Source organism: Colletotrichum aenigma, assembly GCF_013390185.1.
Source record: "Colletotrichum aenigma strain Cg56 chromosome Unknown KSG_Cg56_contig01, whole genome shotgun sequence".
Taxonomy (NCBI): Eukaryota; Fungi; Ascomycota; class Sordariomycetes; order Glomerellales; family Glomerellaceae; genus Colletotrichum; species Colletotrichum aenigma.
This window is the reverse complement of record NW_023500907.1, coordinates 92,659-119,164: the sequence shown is the minus strand read 5'-3', so window position 1 is coordinate 119,164 and position 26,506 is coordinate 92,659. Positions and strand designations below refer to the sequence as shown.

Below are 26,506 nucleotides of genomic sequence, written 5' to 3'. Positions count from 1 at the left end.
CAGAGCTGAAGTCTTTCGCAGTCGTTGCCGCCTCTATATCTCACACGCCATATCCTGCAGCTCTGAACCATGTCTCATGCCGGGAACTTTTGTGCGTCAAACATGGCGTCAAAAAGAGAATTGTTCCCGCGACATGGAGCGGAGAGTGAAAACGAAGGCTGGCGGAATATTTCGCCAACCAACTGCGCTTGATTCGATAGGTTGTCCTGCGAGACCAGCCCGCATCTGTCTCTGCTCCCGAATGAGACTGATTGCGTGGCAGGTCTGTGCCGCTCACTAGAGCCATCGTTCAATATCTCCTCACCCAGCATCAATGTTGGTCTTCGTCTCGGTGGATTTCCTTTAAGCGGCCGTCCAGGGCCCCTGCAATGATACCCCTCTTTACCAACGACCCTTGATATCTCGAATTGGTCGGGTATCGGCATGCGCAGCTCTCGTCAAGGACCAGTCGAATCACGTCTACACGTCGGCAGGTTTCAATCCTCCTCCTGCGTTCCGTTCGGGCAGGAGGATAAGGCTCGCGCTATATAAAAGTCGGCACGACCACTTCCTTGGCTTTTCTTGGTTTTCTCTTGGAATTTTCTTGGGCCTTCAACCATCCCTCTACGCTCACATTTTGGCTTGATCCTATCAAACGTCCTCCAATCATCTGCGCCTTCTCCGCGTTTGAGTCCCTTGGCGTTTCTGGCCTATCTCTGCCAAACTTGCTCTTCCCACAGAGGCCATCCCTCACGAGCCGACTTATCTCATTCTGTCAAACACCTCTTACGCCAACGGCGCCATCATATCAGTGCCAACGGGCTAACCGTTGTGCTGTTCGATAGCATCGATCGATTCGCAGTGGCTGGCTTGGCCCGTCTTGTCGTGCCGCAGGTGGCGCTCAATGGAAGTCCGATCGAAATGGAAGGTATTCTGGAATAAACCCAGAAAAGGGGACGTCCAGTTGATGGCCACATGTCGAATGCGATTCGTCAACCAACCCTGGGCTTATCGCCATATCTCGCCAAGCAGCCAAGCCTTTTGGTCCAGCAGGCCTCCATCGTCAACTCTTTCAGTTTCAACGCTGCTGGCAACAAGTCGGCAGATGCCGCTTGATATTCGGCTATCCGCGCAGAGGTGCTCGTACGAGCTGCCGTCTGGAGACGGGGCATGCAGCTATGCCTGCCATGAGGAAGTGCTGCTGCACAGATCCACGAACCTACACCCACAATCCCGGCTGCAATTGTTCGGTCGCGGAGGCCGCTGAGTCTGGATCAGAGACTCTTAGCATGCAAGTGCATCCAACCTGCACATGTGTGGTGGGTTCAGAGGACGCCACGCGCATCGCAACACTGGGCCCAGTCTTCTCCCACGAACTTCGTTAGTACCGGGTGATCATCTGCTTTCCAACGTTCTGGATGAAATGAATCTGGTGTTTCGCAACTGAAGAAGTGTTTCGTCATTTACACCTGCTGGCCGTGTGTAGCTGCGCGCACTACCAGTGGCATCGCCACAGGATCGACAACTACCTGCAGCATCGCGAACGGTGAATGGAACTCCTCAGCATTGGCTGTTTATTGCGGAAGGGCAACAGAGACCAAACATCTTAACGAGACGATTGCCACCCGTCCACGGTCGCCGTCTTCTTCTCGGCCTCTGTCACGGGCTGATGATACGACATCTCTGAAGGAGCGGAGGAAGTCCTCTTTTGGGTGGCCAAGACCTCGCATTCCGAAATCTGCAGCAGCAGACAGGGCTCAAGTGCAGGTGTGCCTACGTCCCATGCGTGAACGATGCTCCTGTCACCCTGGGCGCAAACACTCACCTGCGGTGCAGCTTTGGGAACACCCGCGTCTATCAAGACATTCCGAGAAGACCCTCGCGAGCATCGAGGCGACGTGCTTACGCCGAGCCCTTCTCGTTGTCTGCTATTCCCGTTTGTTAGCTAATCGTACGATTCACACGTTTACACACACACCCCTTCGCTTCTGGTGTATTCGAGGAACTGTTAGGTGTCACTAGGGAAGCAATGGCTTTCTTTTGGATATCTCCGTTGGCTCACGCATCGCCGCAACTGGTTTGTGGGCTACGAGAGCCTTTGGTGGAATGATCTGAATCGGGAAGAGGTTGGTGACATATCAAGATTGCGCGATCAAGTCGGCCTGCTGTGTCGAGCTCCTTCTCCTTTCGTGCAGCCACCGTACGTCAGAGCAACATCTTCTCAGTACCAACGAGTCGGTACTGTAGTGACATCGTCTAGGGAAGTTTGTACATTACCCATACTCTCTCAGCTGAGTGGTTGTCGGTTCGGGTTTTCCGCGGTAAGGACTGCATCTTCCCGACCCGAATTGAAAGTGAATGATAACATTCAAGATCGGCGAACACATCTGCTGAGCCATAATTGCGATCCTAACCTGGGCATCAGTCTCGTGCGGGCGCAATTCGGTTCCGTCGGGGAAGTGTGTGGCAACACAACGTTCTTCTACGTTGCCTTCTCTGCAGGTATGCGATGCAATGTATCATGCTGCCAACCGGTGGATTGTCAGTTCACACCAGAGGATCGACCACTGGGCGCATGTCAATAAGGCAGAACAGCACATATTTCCTAATGCATCATTGGAGTCCGCATTTGAGACCGAGCCACAGTATCCACGTGGCCAAGTGTTTACACTTCATCTTGGAATGGACGAGTAGTAGGAGACCGAAGTTTGTCTTTGTCCTGCAGTATCAATCTCGCACGTGGATACAGCTGACAGTGTATGGGAATGGACACGAATCTGATCCCATTCCGAACCCTCTTGGCCCTGAAAGATACCTATTTTGATGCCTTTCATATGTCGTTCTGATATGGAGCTGATGATATACCTTCCTGTGACCGAGCGTGACACCGGCTTCCTCGAATTGTCGGCGGGGTGTTGTCTAAGCGCCATCCTTGCTGGTCTTCTTGATGAACTCATGAACTTCACTCCAGCCAAAAGCAGTAAAAGACTGAGCATGATAACCGCACTATCTTGCTAGCCACTAAGCTTCTACTTACTCACTCCGCACGCTTCGGATAGGCTGAGCAGCAGCGGCTCCTCTATCAAACTCCCCGAAAAAACGTGAGCATGTGGCTCAACTGCTCACATTTCAACCTTGCATCACGATCAACAGCCGCGGTACTTTGAATATTCTCGGCCGAGGTTCCAGCTCAGAAGAAGCTCCCCCAACGATAAGCGAGCTCTTACTTCTCCCTACTGCTATTCGGGTTTCAATCCAGGGTTCTCGGCACCCGCGGCGCCACCGGGAAGGTTCGAGCATCTAGACGAAAACAGTGTACGCTATTGGAAATCGGGCACCCCGCCTTGGAGATCGTGTGTTCTATAGTTTCCAAGACTATATTGTCTCGAAGTAAGCCTCATGGACGCAGGTGACGCCTTCCCTGGGCAGAATAGCCTCTAATCCTCTGTCTCATCAGGAGTCTGTTCTCCGAGGGGTTCGTAGACGGCCGTGCGCTGCTTTTTTGTCTTCTTTTAGAAGTCGGCTACGAGTAGATTGGTCAGTGATGTCATGGCAAACATGCGTCCTATCTATACATGTATCGTCCGATCTTAAACGTGGTTTGAGAGGTGTCAAACGATTACCGAAATAGTACAACATATGTTTCTGGTCCGGGAAATCCGACCGATCTAAGCGTCCCTTCTCCGGCTTCTTTTCCACAATGCCGGTAGGAAATAATTGTGTTGATGTCAAGGTTTTTCTAATTGCTGTACGTGCCTTGTAAAACTCATCGCAACCCAAGCTTTAGGATGGGACATGCGGAACTCTTTTACTTGAGGAGGTTTATGAAACAACCTTCTGCAGAGGTATATTGACGTTACATCAGACGGAATTCGGATCCCACGCACCACTCGATTCGCAGGCTCGTCTCTTCTCAACCCCTTCCGGAAACGACACCGTACCTTCCCAATCCCATCGCCGCGCCAAGCAGGATCGCAAAAGGCGCGGCTACACCATAATACCTCCCTCCAACATACGCCGTGGCCGCGACCACGATCCACCACGGGTCGTCCCCCAGACTCCTCCCCGCCTGGAACCCCTCGTCCAGAAACCCAACCTGCCAGATCCTGTACACCGCCGTGTAAATCAGCCCAACAGCCGCGGCGTTCACGCCCCTGACGGCCGCTTTGACCCACGGCCTGCTCCGCAACACGCCCCAGACGCCCATCGTGCCGTGGACCAGCACAATGCCCGGGGTGAAGATGCCGACGAACGCGACCACCGCGCCGGCCAAGGGCGAGCACCCCGCGTTCGCCGCGGTGAGCCCGCCCAGGAACACGGCGAAGTTGAAGTTGGGCCCCGGGAAGGACTGGGCGATGGCGAGGCCGATGAGGAAGTCGCGCGGGGAGACCCAGGTTTCGGCGACGACGTACTCGCGCAGCAGGGGGATGACGACGGGCCCGCCGCCGAAGATGATTGTGCCGGCGAGGTAGAGGTTGGAGAAGAGCCGGTAGAGGACGGGCAGGTCGGCGACCACGCCGCGGATGATCATCGCTGTGAGGAAGGTGGCGAAGAAGGTGAGGATGAGGGCGGTGCCGGATTTCCAGGAGAAGTCGAGGCGGAACTCCTTCGGAATGATGCGCGGCTCTGGGGCCGTGTTTGCGCCGGATAAGACGGGCTCGTCGCGGGTCGGTGTTGATATGCGGGTTGCGGGAGACGGGCTGGCCAAGTCGTGCCCCTGAGCACCGTCGTTCCGTGAACTCTCTCTCCTCCTCCCGCCCAGAGCCCTCAACACCCCGATAATCCTCCTCGCTGGGCGGTGAACCCAGCGATAATCATGCACAATGGCCGCAACACCCGCCGCGGCCATCAACACGGGAAAGTACCAGAGCGCATTGTACATCATACCTGCCGCCGCGGCAAGGAACACGAGCGTGCGGGTGAGCCTATCAGTCACGGCTTTGTGCGAGAGCTCGACGGCGGCGAGGGCAATTATGCCCACCGTCGCGGCGTTGAGGCCGGAGAGAAGGGCATAGACTGCGCGGGGGAGCGAGGTGCCGATGCTGGACACACCGATGGAGAGGGCATACATGCCCACTGCGCCCGGAAGGCTTGTCATGGGAAAAGAGGGTTAGACAGAGGCTGCGAATAGGGATTGGTCTTTCTACCAATCTTGGACGTTTCATCCTTACCTCCAGATGAAGAAAGCCAAGATGGCACCCGGGGCTCCATGTCGGATCAGGTTGATGCAGTATACCATCTTTGTGCTCGCCGGGCCGGAGAGCGCCTGGGAGATGCTGAAGAGTTCGTGGTACTGTTCTTCGAATCAGAGGGGGTTGAAGTCATCATCGGGATCGCGAGGGTTGTAACCATTTGCTCGTCGATCCATTGCAGGCGTTTCACGAATCGGTCATGCAGCTGTGGTTGTTAGTCAACGTGTACGACTGTGCAACTTCTCGACGAGTATCATTAAACAGACAATTTTGAAGTGCACTGGTGGTCCCCCGAACGCCGCGAGGCCGAGGTGCCAATTGTGCTTGAAGATGTTGGCTGCATATTCTACCGTCTTTCGCAAACGGGTTTCCGTGGATGGGGAAAGCATGCTGCAAGGATAACGCTCTGGATTCAGGGCTACATCAATGACATTCGACGCCCCTATTCGCATCCTTTCCCGGTTGTCTGTGCGAAACTTCTATCTCCAAATGAACCTTGGATGCGCCGTTGTCGGTCAATTAGGTTACCGCGCACGCCATTTCCCGTGACTGCCAAGACCGAACCATCCCTCTTCGGTAGGTAAAGAAGAAAATAGCCAGCATGTGCCCAAATTCTCCGGCAGCATGGACTCGGGGTGAGTTATGAAACTTTCTTTTCAAAAAGAAAGGCCTTTGAGACTTTCGACAGAGCTCGAATCTGTTTGTTTGTCTCGCTCGGCTCAGTTGCCGTGCAGATCGTTATCAATGATAGGGGACCGAGGACAGGGCGGACATGTGAGACCAGACAGAGTTCTTCAGGGCCAGATCTTGATCCGAAATTCCAAAGCGCCGTGAGCTATTTTGGGGATTCTAAGACGGATCGGCAGGGTGGAATTCCTTTTGCTCAGAATGGGGAATGGGCTATTGGCGTTAGACATTATGATGTACGATTAAAGACAGCAAACAGGGGGTTGTTGCTGAAGAAACGCAATTGTATCAGACATCATCTGCGTTCATCCGAGACTCTCATGGAATGCTTCTTTTCATGATCTCCGACCTGCGCCTGCGTTTGACGGCCCAGAGCCGCAACAGAAAGACGCGTGCGATGCTGAGCGCCAAGGCCAACAGTTCGGCAATGACGCCAGACCACGCAACGACCAAGAAGCGCAGCCCAATCGCGGCGTCTGCGGGGACGTCCGGGAATCGATTGAGATAGCGCACGAGGAAGCTGGCGTTGGACGTCAAAATTGAGGCCGAGATGACGTGAAAAGCCACGGGCAGCGCCAGCACACCAGTCCTGAGCCACGGATAACGCTGCTCGACGCCACCGTCGGAGAAGAAGGCGAGACAGCTGAAGAGAGCAGGAGACACGACGTCGGCCACGAGTGCGAGCACGTAAAGGACGAATGCCGGGGCATTATCCAGGCGCAGCGGCCCCGCGGCATCGAAGGCTGCGAAGAAGGGCTGGCTCGCGCGAATGCAGGATTCGGTGGCCGACGCATTTAAATGTGTAGATTGGCAGGTGTCCATCATGTGGCCGGCGCGGTACAGCGAATCAGCGACGTCATGCAGCACAGCTGGCATCTGCAGCGGGCGGAGGGGCTGGATGAAGACGTAGTTGGCGGCGTCGCGGCGCGCGGTGTTGTTCGCAAGCCATTCCCATGCGAAGGAGTCGAGGAACCAGTGCATTCTGGCTAGGTAAGGAGGCGCATCGCCGGCGGCTGCGGCGGCGACGCCTCGGAACTTTGATGGCGGTTAATGGTGTGCTGGTTCTCCAACGGTCTGCCCCCTTTTGGGAAACCTTTTGAAGGGTCCGGGCGGCTAGTGGCAGCGCTTACCGAGACCATTGAGAAGGGCTTCCCGCGCAGGTCGGTGGTGCCTGGATGGCTGCCTCTGAGGAGGCTGGTGCCGGATATCATGAGCATCAAGACGCAGGCGATGGCGGCGAGCTTGGCCGTGATGAAGGCGCATTTGGCGGCGGAGAGCGGGGCCGTGCTTGGGGACTTGTACGGGGCCATCGCGGACGGGATGACGGCCGGTGTTGCGCTTGACGCGATAGAAGATGAAGCTGGGCCGGAGCCATGATGGTGTTTCCTCGAACGCTCTTTATAGGAGGGTACTTGCAACAACGACGATTTGTCAATCGCATTGGCGGTGACTGTTGTATGCGTGTTCAAGACAAGATGCAAGAATTGTCGTGATGTGATTCCTCACCGTGAGGTCTCTGAGGTAGGTTAGTGGGTGATAGCGATAGGGCTTACTGAGGGGCATGTGAATACGGCTTCGTATCGCACAGCGACCTCACCAACTGGGCGTAGGCTGCATCGTGTTGGTGCTGATAAGCTTCATAGCGGCTCCACGTCCCCTCCCTCCCCAAACACTTGCTTGAGGCACCCGAAGAGGCGGTGTCAGCCAAGACGAGGGAGCAGAGATAAGCATCTTCGCGGGACAGGCTCAGATGAGGATGGCAGGTCCTCGTGGATGATTGGAAACGGCGGGCTCGTTTCAACAGAGAGGCTGAAGGTGCTTGACCATTGTCTGAGAATGTCTTAGGTAAGCATGAAGCATTTGAGACAGCGCTGCACTGGAGGTCGGGCGGGTAGGCGGGACCAGAGGTGGTGACCTGACGGTAAAACAGCCGGAGTATGGTTATTCCGCATCTGGTTCGCACCCGATGTGTCATCACGTGGCCCCGACCGGACTTCCCTGAGTGCAGGGGAGTGATGTGGAGGGAAGGCAGTGCCCGGTTCAGTGGGGTGACCATCGCTGCTTCCCTGAGCAGTGGAGTGCGGTACTTGCGGGCAGAACACTAGGTACGTACCTCCCCTAGCCAAAGGTACTAACGGATAAGCGAAAATGAAGCCTGCGGGCAAGTGGGCGGTTTCCAGAGTTTCGACGCGTCTGGCCGCTCTCTCCTTTTTTCTCTTGATTTTTCTTTTGTCCTTCGCTGATTTCCGCAATGTCCGAGTGGATCCCTCAGTTGTCATCACCAACCGGCAACAACAACAAGAGACAGAGTCAAGTGAATCAATCCTGTTTGTGACCGTTGTGTGCCTGTTGGCTGTGCATGTTTCGCTCAGGTTTCTGCAGCCAGCGCCTGTTTATTCCGCGGACCAACACCTGGGCTGCATGCTCTTGCCTCGCCCTGCCCTTCCAGGCTCTCCTGAGTCCTGACAGGAGTCCAGCGGCAGGCCTTCACACCCTCAGCGAAAGGGAGGGTGCCATTTCCAGCATCGCCCGCATTTCGTCCAATCTACCGCTCGACATGAACAGCATTGATCCCAGTGATCCCCCGACATTCGACCATCGTCATCTTTTTGCAAACTCTGGTTCAGTGGTTCTCGGTGTTGCTCCTCATGAGCATGTGCACAGTGCACACAAATCCACCATTTCTACGAATACCTTATTCAGTTACCTGCTTTAGTGTACGTACTATGTAAGATGTAAGGTGTAAGGTATTGCACCATCAATCAGCGGAACAGGCCACCACCACCACCACCAAGTCATCGCGGCTCGTCGCTCATCGATCGTCGCCCGTCGCCCATCACCGCATCGGAGTCGTCGTCGCTAGTCGGCGAGCTAACGCAGGCACAAATTGTAATTTTACAACTCATCACTGATAGCCTCACCACCTGAGCTGACTGCGGGACAGAGTACCAGGTACGTACCCAGATGACAGTACCGCCGTCCCGCCCCCAATAAAGGTCCAGACTTGCAAACCCAGGAAATTGAGGGCAGCAAAGACGCAGCGAATCTTGCAGTGCTGATGAGTGGATGAGTCCACGACTCCAGAGTAATAAAAAATTAGCATCTACGCAGCATCCGTCGCTGCCCGTCTCCACGTAAGGTCCGGCCGCCCGCTTGAACCGCTGTCCGCACCGTCTCTCATCTTCCTCTCTGGGCCTTAGCAGCGCCTCTCTCCCGTGTCTATCAGCACTCTCATCGCTGATGATGGTCTTTCCGTCCAGGAGCATCACCCTGACTTGACTGCCCTGACCTGACTGCGTCTCCAATTTTTGCATGTCCAGCATCCCAACCCAACCCAACCCATCCATCCTTCCATCTCATCCCGTCCGCATCGGATCCTGTTTTCCCCTCCTTCCCTTCCCCCCCTCCACCTCCACCCCTTTCTGCATTCTGCCCCGTTTCTTGGTTTCTTCCCTGGTTTTCCTTGACGACACTGCCGGCACGTTGTTCGTCCTGTCTCGTCCCTGCTTTCCTGGTCCTTGTTGGTGCACTTGCTGTCGTTGATTGTCCCTCATTTGCTGCTGCTTGCTTAGCATCCATCAATCTGCCGTCATTTCGCCTCTGCCCAATTGCGCCGTCAACCTCTGGACCCTCTCATCTCCCAGAGTCTCCAGTCACCCAGACTTCCGGCTTCAGACTTCACATCCAACCTGTGCTTTGGTTTGGAGTCTGCAGATAGTCACCAGCTGGAATCCTACCTTGTCAATTGCCTATCAGCTCGTCAATCGACCATCGGCGACGGCATCCTCACACTTTGACACTCTTCGTCCGACCTCCGGCTCCTCCAATCCTCCTCTACCTCTGCTGCGTACCTTACCTCATTCTTACGCTTATTCTTCCCTCTTCAACCCCCCTTCTACTTACAGCCCTATCCTGTCCGTGCTAGAGGCCGCCTGTTTTGTTTGTAGCATTGGATTGCTTCTCCAACCAACTCCGGTCCTTCTTCACAGCCTACCTGCTACTCGGACCTAGGACAGACTTTTTCTGGTCTCACCTCTTCTCCGGACATTGACGGCACAGTCGCTCGCTACCTACGTTTCTCTTCCCTTCGCCGCTCACGGACGTCCCTCCTTTTTCGCTGTTTCTGTACATTCACCACCACCCAAAACAAAAGTCATCAACATTCTTCGCCAATCCCTCCTCCCCTACGGTCTTACCTGCTACCCCTAATCCGAACTGAACAACACTCTGAACCCGTCCACCGACCGCGGGATCGTCAGCAGGGCCCAGGCACACACGCACCGCGCTCCCTCAACTCACTTCAACTCAAACCTACCCCGCCGTTCGTTTCTATACTACCCTGAGCCCTCCAATCCTGAGACGAGGCGCTCTCGAACGACAGAAGGAAACCTCTCAAACCTCTGTCCAAAAGCGCACGAAAGGCCAGCCAACCCGACCTATTTCCAGCAGTCTCCTGTTCGACACAGACAGCAACTCAAACCTTGTGACCTTTGACACCGGCCACCCCGCTACCCGCATCCCAGCCAATTCGAGACAGTTGACCTGGGCTTCGCGCACACTGAGCATCAAGGGGTTTGTACCCACAGACGCTGCCTTCGTCTCGTCTCATCATCCCTCGTCGAAAAGACAAGACGACCAAGCACCGGCCAAGCCTGCGCCAGGGATCTGCCCGCAATCCCCCCCGTCAGAAGCCAGGCTCTACCCTTTCGCATAATTGCCTTCTGCGAGTGAACTGAACCGGACCCCAGCACCCAGACCAGGCCAACACCCAGGATCCCAGGGGAACCATCAATCAACATTACTTACTCCATACTGTACGGCACACAACGGGAGCACAATACACTTCGACAAGCATACAGCATTAGCATAGCCCGTCCCCCTGCTCCACGCCAGACTTCTACTCCAGTCCGCGCAATACCACCTGGTATCCATCACCCTGAAAATCCACACTTTCTTCACGCCTGTCTGCTGGTGTTGCCCCGTCCTCCCCCAGGCCCAGGCGAGAGCGAAGCAACCAAGGAGGTCTCGGCATACCGTTCTGCCCAAACCACTGTTACCACCAAACAAGCTTTTTTCTCTTTTCTTGTTCTTGTTTCCCTCTCACCAACCTCTTAGCCCGACGATGCAATGATGATATACGGGCATCAAGACGTTGATCTTAGCGGTCCCAGTCCAGGTTCGCCGCCAGGCATGACGTCCTCCAAATCGTCAAAGTCCTCTTCCTTCAAGTCTTTCCATTCCGACGACAACAGCGTCCTGGATGACGTTAGCCATTTTGAAGATATCGGTCTCGACGACGATGCAAACAACTACGAAGCCGCCCGTGTCCGCGACCCTCACGCTGTCAAGAACCCCCATGGCCAGCCGTACGCGAGATCCTACTCGACGAGTTCCACCGAGTTCCGCCCGACATCATGGAAGCGACCTCCCTCTCGCTCTCCGCCCGTGACGAGAGACCTGGCCAAGCCGAGGAGTGCGACCAACGCCGCCGCCGACCTCGCCCCGAACTCCCGTTCTTCACGACCCCCTTTCCTTTCTCTCAAGACCGACGGCCACGCCCTCAGCAATGGCCGCAGCCCGAGCGCTGGTCGCCTTCCCGACCGTCACAGGAGCCCGGTGAACCCGAGCCAACGAGGCTTCGCGAGCCACTCGACGACCTCCCTCCCCTTTTCTCGCCGAAACCGCAGCCCGAGCCCCAACTTCTCATTACTCCCGAGAGACCCCAACATGCCCATGAAGCTTCGCCGCGGCAGCTGGCAGTCGAATCAGGACCGAAAGTCAATTTTTGAGCTGGAAAAGGAGTGCGACGAGGACGACACCGACGACATCCCCGACGGCCTCATCCTCGACAACGTGCCCATCTCCCCCCGCCCGCGATCAGAGCGCACACCGAGCAGGCCGACCTCTTCAGGAGCGTCAAAGTCGAGATCGCCAAACAGACCACACCAAAAAGAGCGCGTTCGCAGTGTCGGGAACGGAACACCCCCTGTCCCTGTTGACTCAGGATGTCTGCGATCCCCCTCCTGGAAGTCCGACACAGCCCTCTCCTCCATTGGGGAAAATGGCCACGCGCCGCCGCCGGAGCCGCTCAAAACCCGTGCAAAGAGCTGGAACCTCGCACTGGAGCACCTCAGCTCCGAGGCCAAGGCCCTCACCGAAAAGCTCGAGGAGCACTCCGACTACGTCCGCGAACGCGCCGCCGAGAATGCCAACCCCTCGGGGCGCCCCAACACGTGGAGCGGCAAGCAGCTCGAGCAGCAGCAGCATGTGCAGAAGCCCAGGGTCAAGTCTGCTCTGCCCGAGCTCCCGCCGATCCGGCACCAGACGAACATCATGATCGACCCACTTCCAATTTCCAAGGAGAAGGAGGCCGTCCTGAGTCGTACGCGCCCCTCCTGGCTCCCACCCAAGGACCCGGCCGAGGAGAGGCGCCACCTGCGCGAGTACAAGAAGATGATGGCGCGCAGCGCCGAGGCGGATCGTCGCCGCGAGGTTTCGCGACAGGCGAAGACGGCGACACGTGACTCTACGGCGGACAACCTGCAGCGGATTTGGGAGGACGATATCATCCCCCGATGGAAGGACGCTGTCCGCGAGCGCCGCACGCGCGAGCTTTGGTGGAAGGGCATCGCCCCGCGCAGCAGAGGCACTGTCTGGGCGAGGGCCATTGGCAACGAACTCGGCCTCTCGGAGACGTCGTACAACGCCGCCCTGAGCCGGGCTCAGGAGCTCGAGGAGCGTGTCAACGGCGGCAGAGGCGACTCGGAGGACATCAGGAAATCAGCGTGGATCTCGACCATCCGCAAAGACGTGGCCGAGCACACCTGGCAGGATCTGCGTATCTTCCAGGTCGGCGGACCGCTCCACCAGAGCCTTGTCGACGTGCTGTCTGCATATGCTCTGTACCGCAGCGACATCGGCTACGTCAAGGGGTGTAACGTAAGTGACCTACCTTCTTTTTGAAACACCCGAGTCACACCACATCGTCGGACTTTATACTAACGTCTTCCCAGACCGTCGCCGCACTCCTACTGCTGAATCTCCCCACGCCAGCATCGGCCTTCATCGCCCTGGCCAACGTTCTCAACCGTCCTCTCCCCCTCAGCTTCTACTCCGACGACCCGGGCGCCAAGGCATCGGCCTACAACCTCGTCATGCAGACCCTCGGCGCGAAGTCGGCCCAGCTGCACGAGCACCTGACCAAGGACATCTCCCAGGGCGACGCCGACTTCTACCTCGGCAACTTCTTCATGGGCCTGGGCACCAGCCACCTGCCCATGGACGAGGCCGCGCGCCTGTGGGACGTTTACGTCTTCGAGGGCGACACCGTCCTCGTCCGCGCCGCCGTCGCCATGCTTATGCGCCACGAGATGGCGCTCCTCGGCATCAAGTCCCCCGGCGAGGCCAAGAAGTACATTGAAGGCGGCGCCAACAACAAGGACGCCCGCAAAGCCGTTGTCGGCGACGACGGAGCGGAGGACCGCTGGATGAAGCTGGTCCGGGAGGCGGGCAAGGCTTGAGAGTTCCTCGCCTCCGCCTCTCACCCCGTCACTTTTAACGCTTGAATGAATTACACTCGGACTTTTGGAACATACGACGTGATCCTAACTGTTTATATCTAATCTCCTGGGCCGCGGGCGGGAAGCAGTCACCCCCCGGGCCCCCATCGGAGGCGAATCACATACACACAAACGACGAATATCAATACACACGGAGCCCCTGGAACAGCGAGAAAGGGGCTCGGGTGTGGAGGATGTCGTGTATAAAGAAACACCGGCGTCAGTGGCGCGATGGACAAGCATTTTGTGGGAGCTGGTTTTTGTGTGGCATTTTTTTTGTCTCTTCTATTCTTCTCTTCTGGATCTTGGGGGCGGGAGTTGTTCTTTATTTCCAAAAATCATCACGTCGTACCAGGGGATGTTTCGCAGCGCGCGAGCATCGCCCGTGTCTCGGTCGACGCAAAGACTTATACGGGCCAAATGGGGGAATTGTAGACATATATACAACACCGCCTACACACGCGGGAATACCTTTGTGGATAAAACCAAATGTCTTTTTTTCTTTTTTCTTTTTGTGGTGTGTCCTCTTCTGGATACCTACGGTAATTATTTACGTTACCTGTATAGAAAGAAGATTTCCCTGCATTTTCTTTGGCGTTTTCTTACCTTTTATAACCTACGTTCTTGGGCGTCGCTTGCGATCCACGTCTTGTTGGTTCCTGGCCAATCCAGGTGGGAGTTCTGTGTTGAACGTTGGAGCAGGTGTTGATCACTTTTCTGTGCTGGGGGTGTTTGAGGAATATCCCATTCGTCGTCATAGTCGTATTGTAGAAGAAATCCATGAAGAGTGTTGTGCATTTGTGTCTCCGGGGTGATTGTCTGCATGATGTGTGAATGTCTCCAGGATAGTGAGATATAGAGTGAATCAGGTGAAAACGTTGGTAACGCATGCTTCGGCCTAGATAGGCTGCTGTCGACATGCATCTTGCGGGGTGCCCTTGGAGACGATGTTGATCTACCTACAACGCATCGAAAATGGCATCGCGAAAAACTTCTGGAGAACCAGGCGTACTCACTCGCTTCATCATTAAGCTGAGGGGCAAAAGGCCGTTAAGAAACCTACTCCAACAAATACCCTCATGTAAATCATCATCATACACATTGGTGATGCGAAAGGTGTGGTGTCTTTCAAATCCATAATGAATTAGCCGTCCTTTACCACCCCAGCCTCCACCTGACCGCCCCAAATGGAACAAACAACTGGGAATGGAGGCTTTGATCCCTATACTTTTCAACTCTCTTCTCCTCCTCCACTGCCTTTTTCGCGCAATGATACTTCCCGTCGCGGCTGATGATCTAAACCAGGAAAAGCAAAGGAAAACACCCCCTCTCTCTCTAGGCAACAACCTCCTCGGACTCCTCGAGCACCTCCTCCACAATCTCCTCGATGATCTGCTCCTCGCCTTCCGGCACGGCATCGGCCTTCTTGGAGAGGAGGTGGGCGACAATGTCGCTGGGCAAACCGAGGTCTTCGCGCTCCATGGAGACCTCCTCCTCGAGGGACTCGCGCCAGGCGTGCCACTCGGCCAACTGGCGGCGGCGGCCCTCGACGACCTCGCGGTCGGCGGAGGCGCCACGGTCCTGGTCCTCCTGCTCGAAGACGCGGGAGTACTCGCGGAGGTTCTTGCGGATCTGCTTCTGCTCCTCCTTGCTAAGGAGAGTCGCGGGGCGGGGCCGCCACGCCAGCTGCTTGAACTTCTCGATGGGCTCCTCACGGAGGCACTCACCCTTGAAGTCGTAGATGTGGTAGCCGTTTTCCATCTGCAAAATAAAGGTCAGCGGTGAGTCAAATGAGTCAAGAGATGTGAGTCAGTGGAGTAAGACATACGGGTGACTTCCAGGCAGAAGCCCAGGAGGCGACGAAACGTCCTGAGGAGTCCCACTCAATGTCGGTGACACCGTAGTGGTCGCCAGTGTTCATGAGCTGGAGGTTTGCGGTCAGGTCCTTGTCAGACTCGGGCTTCTCACCCTCGAAGTCGAGGTCGAAGAAGTCCAGGTCGGAGCTCTGCTGGTTGTGGACGGTGGCGATGACGACGAAACGTCCGCGAGGAGACCAGTAAATGGCGTTGCTGTTCTTCTTGTCCAACGTGCGAAGGTGCTTGAAGTTGCCGACGGCGTTGCCCTTGGCCTTCTCGGGGCAGAAGAAGGCAACGGACGTCTTGGGGGCGACGGCCGTGGGGCCGACGGGCTCCGTTGTTGTGATGATGACGAATCTGTCGCCCTTGGGTTCCCACGCAAAGTTGATGACAGTGTCCTTGATGGTGTCGACAACCTCGACGGGGACGCCCTTCTCCTTGATGCGGAAGATCTCGAGGGTTGTGGCCTGAGACTTCTTGGACTTGGAGTGACGGTCGACCTTGACGCAGAGGTAGGCGGCCTCGGATTGCCAGTGGAGCTTGGCGTCGGAGACGGAGAAGAGGGGCAGTTGTCTGACGACTTCCTTGTTGGGGATGCTCATGAGGCCGACCTTGGCGGGGTTGCTGCCGATTTCAGGGGTCCAGTAGGTAAGGAGCTGCTCGTATGTCTTGACGCCCTCTCTTTGCACGGTGGCGGGGGCCCAGTCGAAGTCCATAATACCCTCGATCTTGATCGAGGTCTTGTCGAGGAGGTTCATGCGGGGAAGTTCGTAGATGGAGATGCCGGTCTGGTAGTTGAGACGGGCAACGTACTTTTCGTCGGCGGACCACTTGAAGGCGGGCCAGAGGAGCTTGCGCTGCTTGGCCTCGTCCAGGCCAGTCATGTCCAGGTTGGCGAAGGAACGCAGAGGCTTGCCGCTCTCGACGCTCCAGACGATGTAGTTCTTGCCATCCTCGTCGATGGACAGCGCGGGGTGGCCCTCCTCGGGGATAGAGATGGGGCGGGCAGACCAGGTAACAAGGTAGTTCTCGTTGGGAGACCAGTCGACAAAAGTAACGTTGGGGTGGGCGAAACGCTGCTGCCGTGTCCATGAGGCACCGCCCCAGATCTGAACACCCTGGTTGTGGACCGAGGTGAGGTAGGTGCCCTGGGGCGACCAGCGGACGAAGCTGTCGGTCCAGTTCTGACGGTCTACGATGTTCTCGGGCACGTCCTTCTCGTTGTTCCAGAAAACACCAACAGTCTCGCCACGGTACATGGCGAACTGATCTCTGCCGCGACCACTGGGGTCCTTCAGGAATGATCTCAAGTGCTCCTTCTCGGTAAACTCCTCAATCTGAGGCGGCGTGTACTCCTCCTGAACCTTGCCCTCCTTGCCATAGCGCTCGATATCGGTAAGCTTGTTAACGCGAAGGGTGTGCTTCTTGTCGAGAGGGACCTGGTCAAGTCCGCGGACAGCGGCGGCGGCCTCACCGGTGGAGGAGAACTCGACGAAGGCAAATCTGTTCTGGGTGTCAGCATCCCATCGTGCCGCTTTCTTTGCGCAACCTGAACCCCCGCAGCGCGGACGGGAGCAGGTGCAGCAGATCCACCTGGCGAGACGTACCTCAGCGACTTGCCGTTGTCGCCCATGGGCATGTAAATCAGATCCTCCCTCGTCTTTCCAACAGAGTTCAACTTTTTCAACAAGAATTTGACAAGCTTGGGCTTCTGCTCCTCGGTAACCTCGGGGAGGCCGTCGACGACGACGAAAGCATCGTAACCCTGCTCCAACTGAACCTCGTACTTCTCGCGCAGGTCGGAAATGTCAATCTCCTCCTCATCGTACTCCTCCTCGTCGAGGTTTGCGTCCTGCAGCTGGGCGAACGCCATGATTGCGACTTTGGACACAGCAACAACAGTCGGGTTTCGCAGTAGTTTTTCGTTGGTGGCAAGGAAGGGGAGGGGGTGTGTCTCGGTGAAGGGCGCGATTTGCGGTGCGATGCTGTTTGATGTGGTGGGAAAAAAAGAGGTGCCCAGTTGTGAGATGTGGGGTGGTGTCCTGGCCTTTCTTTGGACGAAAAAGTGCCCCGCGATTTTTTTCGGTTTGTGAGGGTTTCCGAGCTGCGGACCGCTTCGGCTGGCTCAAGATACAGGCTTCAAAGGCCGAAGTTTGGCGCAAAATACACTGATAGGCTGAATTGTCAGATACTAGTGACTTTGACAGCGTTGATGCGCTTCGAAAAGAATAATACCAGGGGGGGTCAACAGCAACCTCGCACACAATTTAGGCGTCTTCTGTGAAGTTTTCGGCGGTAGGTCTGGCATTCGTGTGGGCTGGAATAGCTGGTTCTTCCGGCTCCGGATAGAGCCCCTCCCGTCGCTACCTGATTTGAGTCACGTGTAATTCTGCCAGTCCCCTATCACTGTCACTGTGAAGCTCGTCTCTACCTCACTCTTCACCGCCCTTGACCTGCCCCTCCCGCCCGTTGATGCCCTGCGGTGTGAGGTACCTGCCGTGCACTGGCCACACACAGCGGCTTCAGTGGAGGATGGACGTCTGTAGAAACAGTCCAGCAGCTTTGCTTCGCTAATCACAGCGCGCCTGGAAGCTGCTGCCCAGACCACCCCACTTCGCCAGGCTGAACCCCCCCAAATTTTCGAGGTCGATTTTCTCAGTGAAGCTCCCAAGGCTGAAGGAACCCGTACAAACCACGACACCTTGACTCCCTCCCCCGCCACATCAGTCACCGTCTCGATCCGAAACAGAGTGTCTGGATAATATATTCACCATGGTTCGTCGCCCTCGTGAACCTGCCACGTCTTGCCTGAGCCTCCTTTACTGACTTGGACCCCTCTAGTCGTCCTTCAGCCCGACACAAATCTTTGAGGACGGAACCACCGAGGAGAAGGGAGAGAATGCCCGTCTCTCCGCCTTCGTGGGCGCCATCGCAGTTGGCGATCTCGTGAAGAGCACCCTCGGCCCCAAGGGTATGGACAAGATTCTGCAGTCTGCGTAGGTTGAACCCCCGTGAACCCCGCCATGAGCATCATCAAGGGTCCACCGCCTTGGCTGACAAACAACCATCCAGCTCGACCGGCGAGATTATGGTCACGAACGACGGTGCCACCATCCTCAAGTCTATTGCCCTCGACAACGCGGCCGCGAAGGTCCTCGTCAACATCTCCAAGGTTCAGGATGACGAAGTCGGTGACGGCACCACCTCCGTCGCTGTCCTCGCCGCCGAGCTCCTCCGTGAAGCTGAGAAGCTCGTCGACAAGAAGATCCACCCCCAGACCATCATTGAGGGTTACAGAATAGCCAGCCAGGCTGCCCTCAAGGCCCTGAACGAGCTTGCCGTCGACCGAAGCAACAACCCCGAGGCCTTCAGAAAAGACATGCAGGCCATCGCCCGTACCACCCTTAGCTCCAAGGTCCTCGCCCAGGACCGCGACCACTTCTCCAAGCTCGCCACCGACGCCGTGCTCCGACTCAAGAACTCATCCGACTTGAGCCATATCCAGATTATCAAGAAGGCCGGTGGCAAGCTGAGCGACTCCTACCTCGACGAGGGTTTTATTCTCGATAAGAAGATTGGTGTCAACCAGCCCAAGCGTTTGGAGAAGGCCAAGATTCTCGTTGCCAACACATCGATGGACACGGACAAGATCAAGATCTTTGGCGCTCGTGTCAAGGTCGGATCCACTAGTAAGCTGGCTGACCTCGAGAAGGCGGAGAAGGAGAAGATGAAGGCCAAGGTCGAGAAGATCAAGGCGCACGGTATCAACTGCTTTATCAACAGACAACTCATCTACAACTGGCCCGAGCAGCTCTTCACGGACGCGGGCATCATGTCAATTGAGCACGCCGACTTTGACGGTATCGAGAGACTGGCTTTGGTCACGGGCGGTGAGATTGCTTCTACTTTCGACCACCCCGAGCAGGTCAAGTTGGGATCGTGTGATGTGATCGAGGAGGTCATTATTGGTGAGGACACTCTGATCAAGTTCTCCGGTGTCGCTGCGGGCGAGGCTTGCACGATTGTGCTGCGTGGTGCTACGGATCAGCTCCTGGACGAGGCTGAGCGCAGTCTGCACGATGCGCTGGCCGTCCTGTCACAGACGGTCAAGGAGCCCTGGACTACTCTTGGCGGTGGATGTGCTGAGATGAACATGGCCAAGGCCGTCGAGGGCGCCGCTACCCGCGTGGAGGGCAAGAAGCAGATGGCCGTCAGCAGCTTCGCTGTTGCTCTGCGCCAGCTTCCCACCATCCTGGCTGACAACGCCGGTCTTGACTCTGGCGAGCTTGTCGCCCGTTTGAGGAAGGCTATCTATGACGGCATGACGAATTACGGACTCGACCTGCTGACGCCCGGCGGTGGTATTGCCGACATGCGCGACCTGGGTGTCGTCGAGAGCTACAAGCTGAAGAGAGCGGTTGTTTCTTCTGCCAGCGAAGCAGCAGAGGTATGTTAATCCAAGTTCGTTATGATGGCGGTACAAGTATCTAACTTCGAACAGCTTCTTCTCCGTGTAGACGATATTATTCGCGCTGCCCCTAGACAAAGGCAGCGGGCTTAATCGAGACAACAGTGATGGCATCACGCAGGAGTTCTCGGCAGGGTTGGGAGGGCAAAAGACCAAAAAAAGAGTCATGTTCGCATGTTGACGACTGAGAGAAGACAAAAGCCAATACCATAGACGTAGGGGTCAACCTCGGAGGCTGATGAATCAATGCTAGTGTCATGAAAGAGCCTGATTGCCACCTTCTCTGTCTATCTGATGGAAACTTACCACTGGGATCAGCCTGCTGGTGTTTCATTCTGTCGTAACTATGAGTTGAGGAAGTTCGCATTCCGCGCAGATAGAAATCGGCGCCGCCGTTCTCTGGGAGAACTACAAACAAAAGACAGGACGCTGCCGGGACTATCCGACAGGTCAATATAAGAGATACGGAGGGCATATTTGAAGCAAAACTCAGAAGGCAACACCGAAAAGCTTCTCCGGCCCCCGGCCCCCGGCCCCGGCCTCCCGCCGGTTGCTGCTCGCAATTCGGAGGTTTCGCACACGATGGCCGGGCTAGAAGCCTGCCAAAAAGGCGCCATTAGCTGCCCTATCGGGTCGTCGGCATGGTCATGGGTGATCAAAAGAAGCTTCTTGGATATTAAGTGATACCGGCCAGCGCCCTGTCCTTCTAGGCAGACGCCAAGAAAAGGGTCCAAAGTGCCGGATCGACGAGGAACACAGCGCCAGCTAGGTTCTCCGCACGCCACGCTGAAACTTTGGGAAGATGCCCTGCCAGCTGAGCACAATGCATCTGAAGATGCAGCCAGACAGCCCCTCCCCCCCTCCTGAGCTAAAGCTCCCGGTGCTTGGAGAACTACGAGACGATGATGTTCGTCTCAACATTCGTTGACTGTCGCTCTTCATCTCCTGCTGCCTTCCGGAGTCTCTGTTCGTCTGTCTATCCGTATCCATGTCCTATGTCATCCGAATCAAGTTAGATCCACCGGCCCGCAGATCAGAATGTCGAGGGATGGATCCGAAGCGAAGAGCATTGTCCATGGGCGCTGAGTCGCATTGCGCCAGCGTCCCTTTCTTTCTTCTCCACACAAAAACACCGCCTCTCGATGTACGGGGGACACATAAGCCTGTACCGCAATGGTTCCATATTATTTTACGTATGTACAGAGGAGCACGCTCGGGGCATGGTCTGCCCACTGGCAGTCATCTCTTCGCCTTGAAAGACCTGTCCAGACCGACGACACGAATGCCGAGGTGATGCTGGGGAAGCCCACCAGGAGTGACCCCGGTCCAGTGTGCATATGTACCGCCGCAAGAGCAAGCATAGCCATATGACGCCAGCCACCGTCCGGGAATAGCAGTGCTCGAAACCCCCCAGCTTTCGCAGTCTGGGGCGGTCCCGTACTCGGTAAACAGGAAAGACAGGAGAAGCAGAACATGGAAAGGGAACTGGACTGCGTTCCTTGGTTAACGTCAATACTACGTTCGGGAAGAAGAGACTGCAAACAGGGAATGGGCAGCTCCATACCTTATTCTTATGTGGATCGGTATTGCGGCACAACTACGTGTCTGCAGCCCATGCCATTGGCTCTGGACGCAGTCAGAGGTAGACAGAGAGGTTCCAACGAAGTCGTTGGTCCCGTTACCCATGTGTCTTGCCGTAATATGGATGCACCACCACCACCACCATGCCCTCGAGCCAGAGCCATGGATGACGGGCAGTCCAGTATGTAACCTGCCTGGCAGCCAACACGATGGCCGTCCGTCGGGCGTGCGCTAGTAATGGCGCCGTCTCGCATCCTTCCTTATTTCCCCTTCTCCTCATTCTCCTCAGACACGGGGGCTTTGGATCTGCTCTGACCTTTTCTCTTCTCTCGTCTTTCCTCACCTCCTGTTTTCTTACCTGCTGCTGAGTGAGAAACAAGGCAATGGTCGTCTACTTCAGGATGCGATAATCTTGCGACGTTGATTCTTCTCTTGCTGTTTCCCGCTCCTCCTACGTCACTCCGCGTGCCAAGCCGGCGCTGGGTAAGGCGACCTTTGGTGGCCGATGGCGGCCCCGCTGAAGAGACACGGCAGCTTGGCGGCTAGGTGAGTGACACCTTCAATTCCTAGGTCTCAGTTCGCGTCGGACATTCAAGTCGCTATTTGGGCACCTCAGTCTTATTCGTCTGAGACTTTCTTGTTGTTTCCAGTTGCCCCTTCTCTCGATCCTGGCTTATTGCGCCAAGCCAAAATTCGAAATGATCTGCCGTACTGACAGAGCTGCAGCATTGTGTTATTTGTTTGCACCGCCTGGATAACATCACGATATAATAGCAGTGCCGCCTTTGGTAAGTCAACCCCCCCTGTGCAACACTGTATTTTGCAACTTCTGTTAACATTATCTTTCTCCTAAATAGAGAGACCGATCCATTTCTCAATCCTGACTCTCCTCGAATCCGGTCTTGCTATCGCAGCATGGGCAAAGTGGCAGTCTCCAGACCAAGGCTCCCACGATCAAGGCTACCAACTCGCGACCTTTTCCTCGTCTAGCCCTCACTGGAAACGACGCATCCAGGCCAGCATAGATTTTGTACGGAATCGACATCTCCTTTCGTCGCCGTCGATACCACTCGGAATCGCCATCGTCCTGCGCACTCTTCTCTTCTGGCGTACGATTCGCACGATCCACTGTTCCTGGGAAAGCTTCGAGGTATGAAACTGATGATCGTCAACTCTTAATGCGCACCGAGTCCATAGCACTAACAACTACGTCACCCAGACCTTTCTCCCGGTCTTTATCACCCTGTATTTGGTCGCATCGCCCACTGCCATCAGCCTTCAACAGCCACTCGGCGACCAGACCCGCTCCCGACGCTGCTTCAGCGCGCCTCACCTTCGCTACCTGTTCATCGCCGTCGTCTGGGCCTGCGCCGCGAGGTCTACGCTCGCTCTGTCAACACAGTCCGCTGGCGCAATCTGCCCGCCGGGTCCCCTCCGCTGGGAACGACAGATACCATTAGCTCAGATCGTGACCGTCGCGCTCGACGCCTTCCTGCTAGTCCGCCTCTCGAGATGGCGACAAGAGACGGCAGAGGATGCGCCGCAGGCCTGGGCATTTACCTCGCGTTTGTTCCTGGGGTCGGCGGGCGTGTTAGCCATCCTCGCTTGTTTCTCATTTTATAACCTGCGCAACATCAGATGGGCGTTCGTACTACACTACGTTGCCGTTCGAGATTTGGTGGTGGATAGCACTGTGGCCTCCGTCGCGATCCTCTCGGGGTTCCACGTTATGAAGGATCTTCACCCAAGTACATTGGCCCTGGTCACAACGGCTTCTGGCGTCTACGCGCATCAGATCTTCCGCATGCTTCAGACGTCTGCACCAGTGGACGACTCCCTCCTTTACATGATTTCCGGAGGAGTCACCATTGCAGGAGTCGGGCTTCTGCTTCGCTACGACAAGGACATCTCGGGCATGTCAGGGTCTGGCGCCGACCACCGCCTGGTGAGGTTTTTGACAGGTTGGTACGTTGTTCTTGTAGGGTTTCTGTGCGGCACATATCTCGTCTTCTACCCCGACTTCGCCTCCATCGACACCCTTTCTCTCCCGGATCTGTTGTCGGTCGAACACGCCAAGTCGGACAACTGGATAGTACAGGCAAATCAAAGCAGAACGTTGGATGAAGCAGTCCGAAACTACCGCATTCGCTACGGCATGCCGCCCCCGCCAAACTTTGACAAATGGTTCGAGTACGCCGTGGAAAACGGGTCCCCCATCATCGACGACTTTACTCAAATTAACGACGACCTGTTGCCATTCTGGGGCGTACAGCCAGAGGTTCTCAGACAGAGGACGAGCCACGCTCTCGCGCTGCCATGGCTCGGCATGGGCGGTCTTCGCATCCGTGGAGGCAAGATAGACATCTCCCCCGGCACCCCTGGATCACACATGTGGATGATGGAGTCGATGCAGGAAATGATTGAGCCGTTTGCGCAACATCTCCCCGACATGGACTTTGCAATCAATCTCAACGACGAGTGCCGCGTCGCCATCCCTTTTGAAGACACTCAGGCCCTACAAAACGACGGCCTTGACTTGAGAGCCAGATTGCTCAGCAACCCAGCACTCAAGCCATTCGACGCCTCGAGACAACTCTGGCCCAACAACGACACTGTTCTCGGCCCCAAGGTCAAGTCACCTTACTTTGCAGACCACATCCGCGACGAGATCTACTACGACTTCATCGCCCCGGCCTGTCCCCCAGACTCGCCCGCGCGCAACACCCGCTGGTGGTCCCGCCGCGAATCCTGCCGCGACTGCCTCCTTCCGCACGCCGTCCGCGTCTACGAAAACGGGCTGGAGAACTACCCCGTGGTGTCCAACTGGACCGCTGCCACCGACCTCTGCCACCAGCCCGACTTGGCCTATCTCCACGGATTCCTGCTTTCGCCCGCCGCGGCGATATTTACGAAGGCGCCGTTTCCGGTGTTCAGCCAGAGCAAGACGTCCGGGTTCGCGGACATTCTGATTCCCTCGCCGTGGAACTTTGACGACAAGGCGGGATACGACGAGGAGTCGGACGTCGCGTTCGAGAACAAGGAGAATGTCATGTTTTGGAGGGGGAGTGCTACGGACGGCTACGCTGCCAGGGGTTCGTGGCAGAGCTTCCTACGAGCGAGGTTCGTCGCGGCTGCAAACATGTGGGAGAACGCATGGACGATGTCGTCCGCTACCGCCGTCGAGGGAGAGGTCGTGAGATCAGACGCCGGGCCGCGGTTTGACGTCGGCTTTGTTGGGGAGTGGAGGAAGTGCCACGAGGGCGACTGCGACGCCGAGAGGGACACCTTCTGGGACGGCCATGACGAGCCGACGAAGAACAAGGTCAAGTTCCAGGAGCACTGGAAGTACGCCCACCTCATGGACCTCGACGGTGCGGGATTCAGCGGGCGATTCATACCGTTTTTGCGGAGCAAGAGTCTCGTCTACCGGAGCGGCGTCTTCCGCACCTGGCTTGCGGAGCGGGTGCACGCGTGGCGGCACTACGTCCCCGTGGACGTGCGGCTCCACGAGCTGAAGGGGCTGCTGTGGTTTTTCGGGGTCGACTACGAGGGCAAGATCCGGGCGGCGCAGATTGCGGAGGAGGGCAGACTTTGGGCGGCGCAGGCGTTGCGCAAGGAGGATATGAGGATTTACATGTTTCGGTTGCTGCTGGAATGGGGACGGTTGGTGGACGATGGGAGGGAGGAGCTTGGGTTTGCGTGATTTGATACCCCCTTCTCCGTTTGTGCGGCAGCATTTGCATGGTTTTGGAAAGCATTGGACATGGCGTTGGGTTATGGATGGGAAGGACGGTTCATGAAAAGAACCCCATTGACGATGGGATACGATTTGTGTAGGCACTTCAGATAATAGGACATGATAAGTTCAGCATCTTGGCTATTCTTTTACACGAGACACCCTCGACGATGTGACACTCCTCTCACACAACGACTGCCACTTTCACTGGTATGTATAGTGATGGCCAGCTCTAGACCATCGGTTCGTCTACTTATCTCACATCGCCACGGCCTCACCGTTCAGTTGATCGCCACACTGAAACTTTCATGCAGTTGAGGAAGGCAAACACGGTGATATGCAACTTCTTCAGTGCAGGGCGGAGATCATCGCACCGGTTTTGGATGACTCGGATCATCAACCGAAATCAGTCTTCCCTTGCCTCGGGGCTGCCTGAAGGGGCGGGGTTGCTGAGACATGATGTCTCTCTTTCCGCAGCGGCCGCGGTCGTCTGCTCCGGCGGCCGCGGAATGATAATGCAGGCAACAGCTTCGAGCCATCAAGTACTTGTAGCTGGGGGGAGAGGAAGGATTGCTGATTTTTTGGGTGAGTTTCCTGTAAGCTGCTCTGGCCCATTGGATGAAATCTGACATCTTCCTACGGCGATGGTGAGGCCCAGAACTCTTCGTCGTGTATGGTGCATGCGTTGAGAAAGCTCTCGTCAAGGTGACCAGCCACGGTCCATAGGAGGGCTGTCATTTTCTTTGAAGTTGTCATCACGCCTCGGCAGGAAGTAAATGTTGGCGATCAGTCTCGGCATCTTCAATACCAAAGCAGGGAAACCTCTACTGACTTCGACTGTGCGCTTATAGGGCTGGAGTGAAATACATAAGAAACACGAAAGTGATCACGGACAAGGGAAACCGGTGGGTCTGGCTGACCCCCAGGGCTGCAATCTGATGATGCCTACAGCTATATCATCAAATCATTGACTGTAAAACATGGATGTTGTTGCTGATGCTGTCAGCGTAACCTTGGGATCACGGTATCAAGTCACATCATCTCGGTGGACGATAAGCCCATCTCAATGGTTTGTAACCTCTATAATTGCGGGTCACTTCCAAATGCAGAAAGAAGACAGTCTTTCATTTCTCATGGACTTGTGCAAGAGAACGAGGCGGGGAACATGGTCCCACGACACAGCTAGGCATGGTTGACGGACATTGAAGAAGGTATCAAGTTAGGGATGGGGCCTTTTAGCCCAGCAAAACCGTTTCATTCTCCACACAGGTTGGGCAAGACTCTGTTTGATGCCGTTGGCGAATGAACATAGTCAACAGTATGAGAATGTCTCCGTTCTGTGTTGAGAACGACACATACACCGAGGCCAATCACCGATGAGACACCGAGTCTCGTCTGCCTACTCACGAGAGCTACGGCGTCTATTAAACCTTCGAGACGCACAATCC

The 26,506-nt window shown here is 56.0% G+C and overlaps 6 protein-coding genes across 6 annotated transcripts; 3 read left to right on the top strand and 3 right to left on the bottom strand.

Moving 5' to 3' along the window:
* Positions 1–3,892: 3,892 nt before the first annotated feature.
* chrA (Chromate transport protein) lies at positions 3,893–5,560 on the bottom strand (the record flags this gene model as incomplete). Its single annotated transcript, XM_037315290.1, has 4 exons — positions 3,893–5,069; positions 5,151–5,272; positions 5,329–5,376; positions 5,438–5,560. The coding sequence occupies 4 exons, from the start codon at positions 5,558–5,560 to the stop codon at positions 3,893–3,895; spliced, it is 1,470 nt and encodes a 489-aa protein (XP_037185950.1).
* Positions 5,561–6,176: 616 nt separating this feature from the next.
* On the bottom strand, positions 6,177–7,168 carry CGCA056_v000028 (uncharacterized protein; the record flags this gene model as incomplete). The annotated part of the gene is made up of 2 exons (XM_037315289.1): positions 6,177–6,893; positions 6,989–7,168. 2 exons carry the CDS (start codon positions 7,166–7,168, stop codon positions 6,177–6,179), a joined length of 897 nt encoding a protein of 298 aa, XP_037185951.1.
* A 3,880-nt stretch (positions 7,169–11,048) lies between these two features.
* Tbc1d14 (TBC1 domain family member 14) lies at positions 11,049–13,378 on the top strand (the record flags this gene model as incomplete). The annotated part of the gene is made up of 2 exons (XM_037315288.1): positions 11,049–12,797; positions 12,872–13,378. The coding sequence occupies 2 exons, from the start codon at positions 11,049–11,051 to the stop codon at positions 13,376–13,378; spliced, it is 2,256 nt and encodes a 751-aa protein (XP_037185954.1).
* Positions 13,379–14,752: 1,374 nt separating this feature from the next.
* On the bottom strand, positions 14,753–17,146 carry prt-1 (Eukaryotic translation initiation factor 3 subunit B; the record flags this gene model as incomplete). Its single annotated transcript, XM_037315287.1, has 3 exons — positions 14,753–15,178; positions 15,246–16,776; positions 16,881–17,146. The coding sequence occupies 3 exons, from the start codon at positions 17,144–17,146 to the stop codon at positions 14,753–14,755; spliced, it is 2,223 nt and encodes a 740-aa protein (XP_037185955.1).
* An 899-nt stretch (positions 17,147–18,045) lies between these two features.
* cct2 (putative T-complex protein 1 subunit beta) lies at positions 18,046–19,834 on the top strand (the record flags this gene model as incomplete). The annotated part of the gene is made up of 4 exons (XM_037315286.1): positions 18,046–18,048; positions 18,115–18,269; positions 18,346–19,720; positions 19,775–19,834. 4 exons carry the CDS (start codon positions 18,046–18,048, stop codon positions 19,832–19,834), a joined length of 1,593 nt encoding a protein of 530 aa, XP_037185952.1.
* Positions 19,835–21,827: 1,993 nt separating this feature from the next.
* CXT1-2 (Beta-1,2-xylosyltransferase 1) lies at positions 21,828–25,025 on the top strand (the record flags this gene model as incomplete). Its single annotated transcript, XM_037315285.1, has 4 exons — positions 21,828–21,868; positions 22,049–22,110; positions 22,180–22,472; positions 22,542–25,025. 4 exons carry the CDS (start codon positions 21,828–21,830, stop codon positions 25,023–25,025), a joined length of 2,880 nt encoding a protein of 959 aa, XP_037185953.1.
* Positions 25,026–26,506: the final 1,481 nt, after the last annotated feature.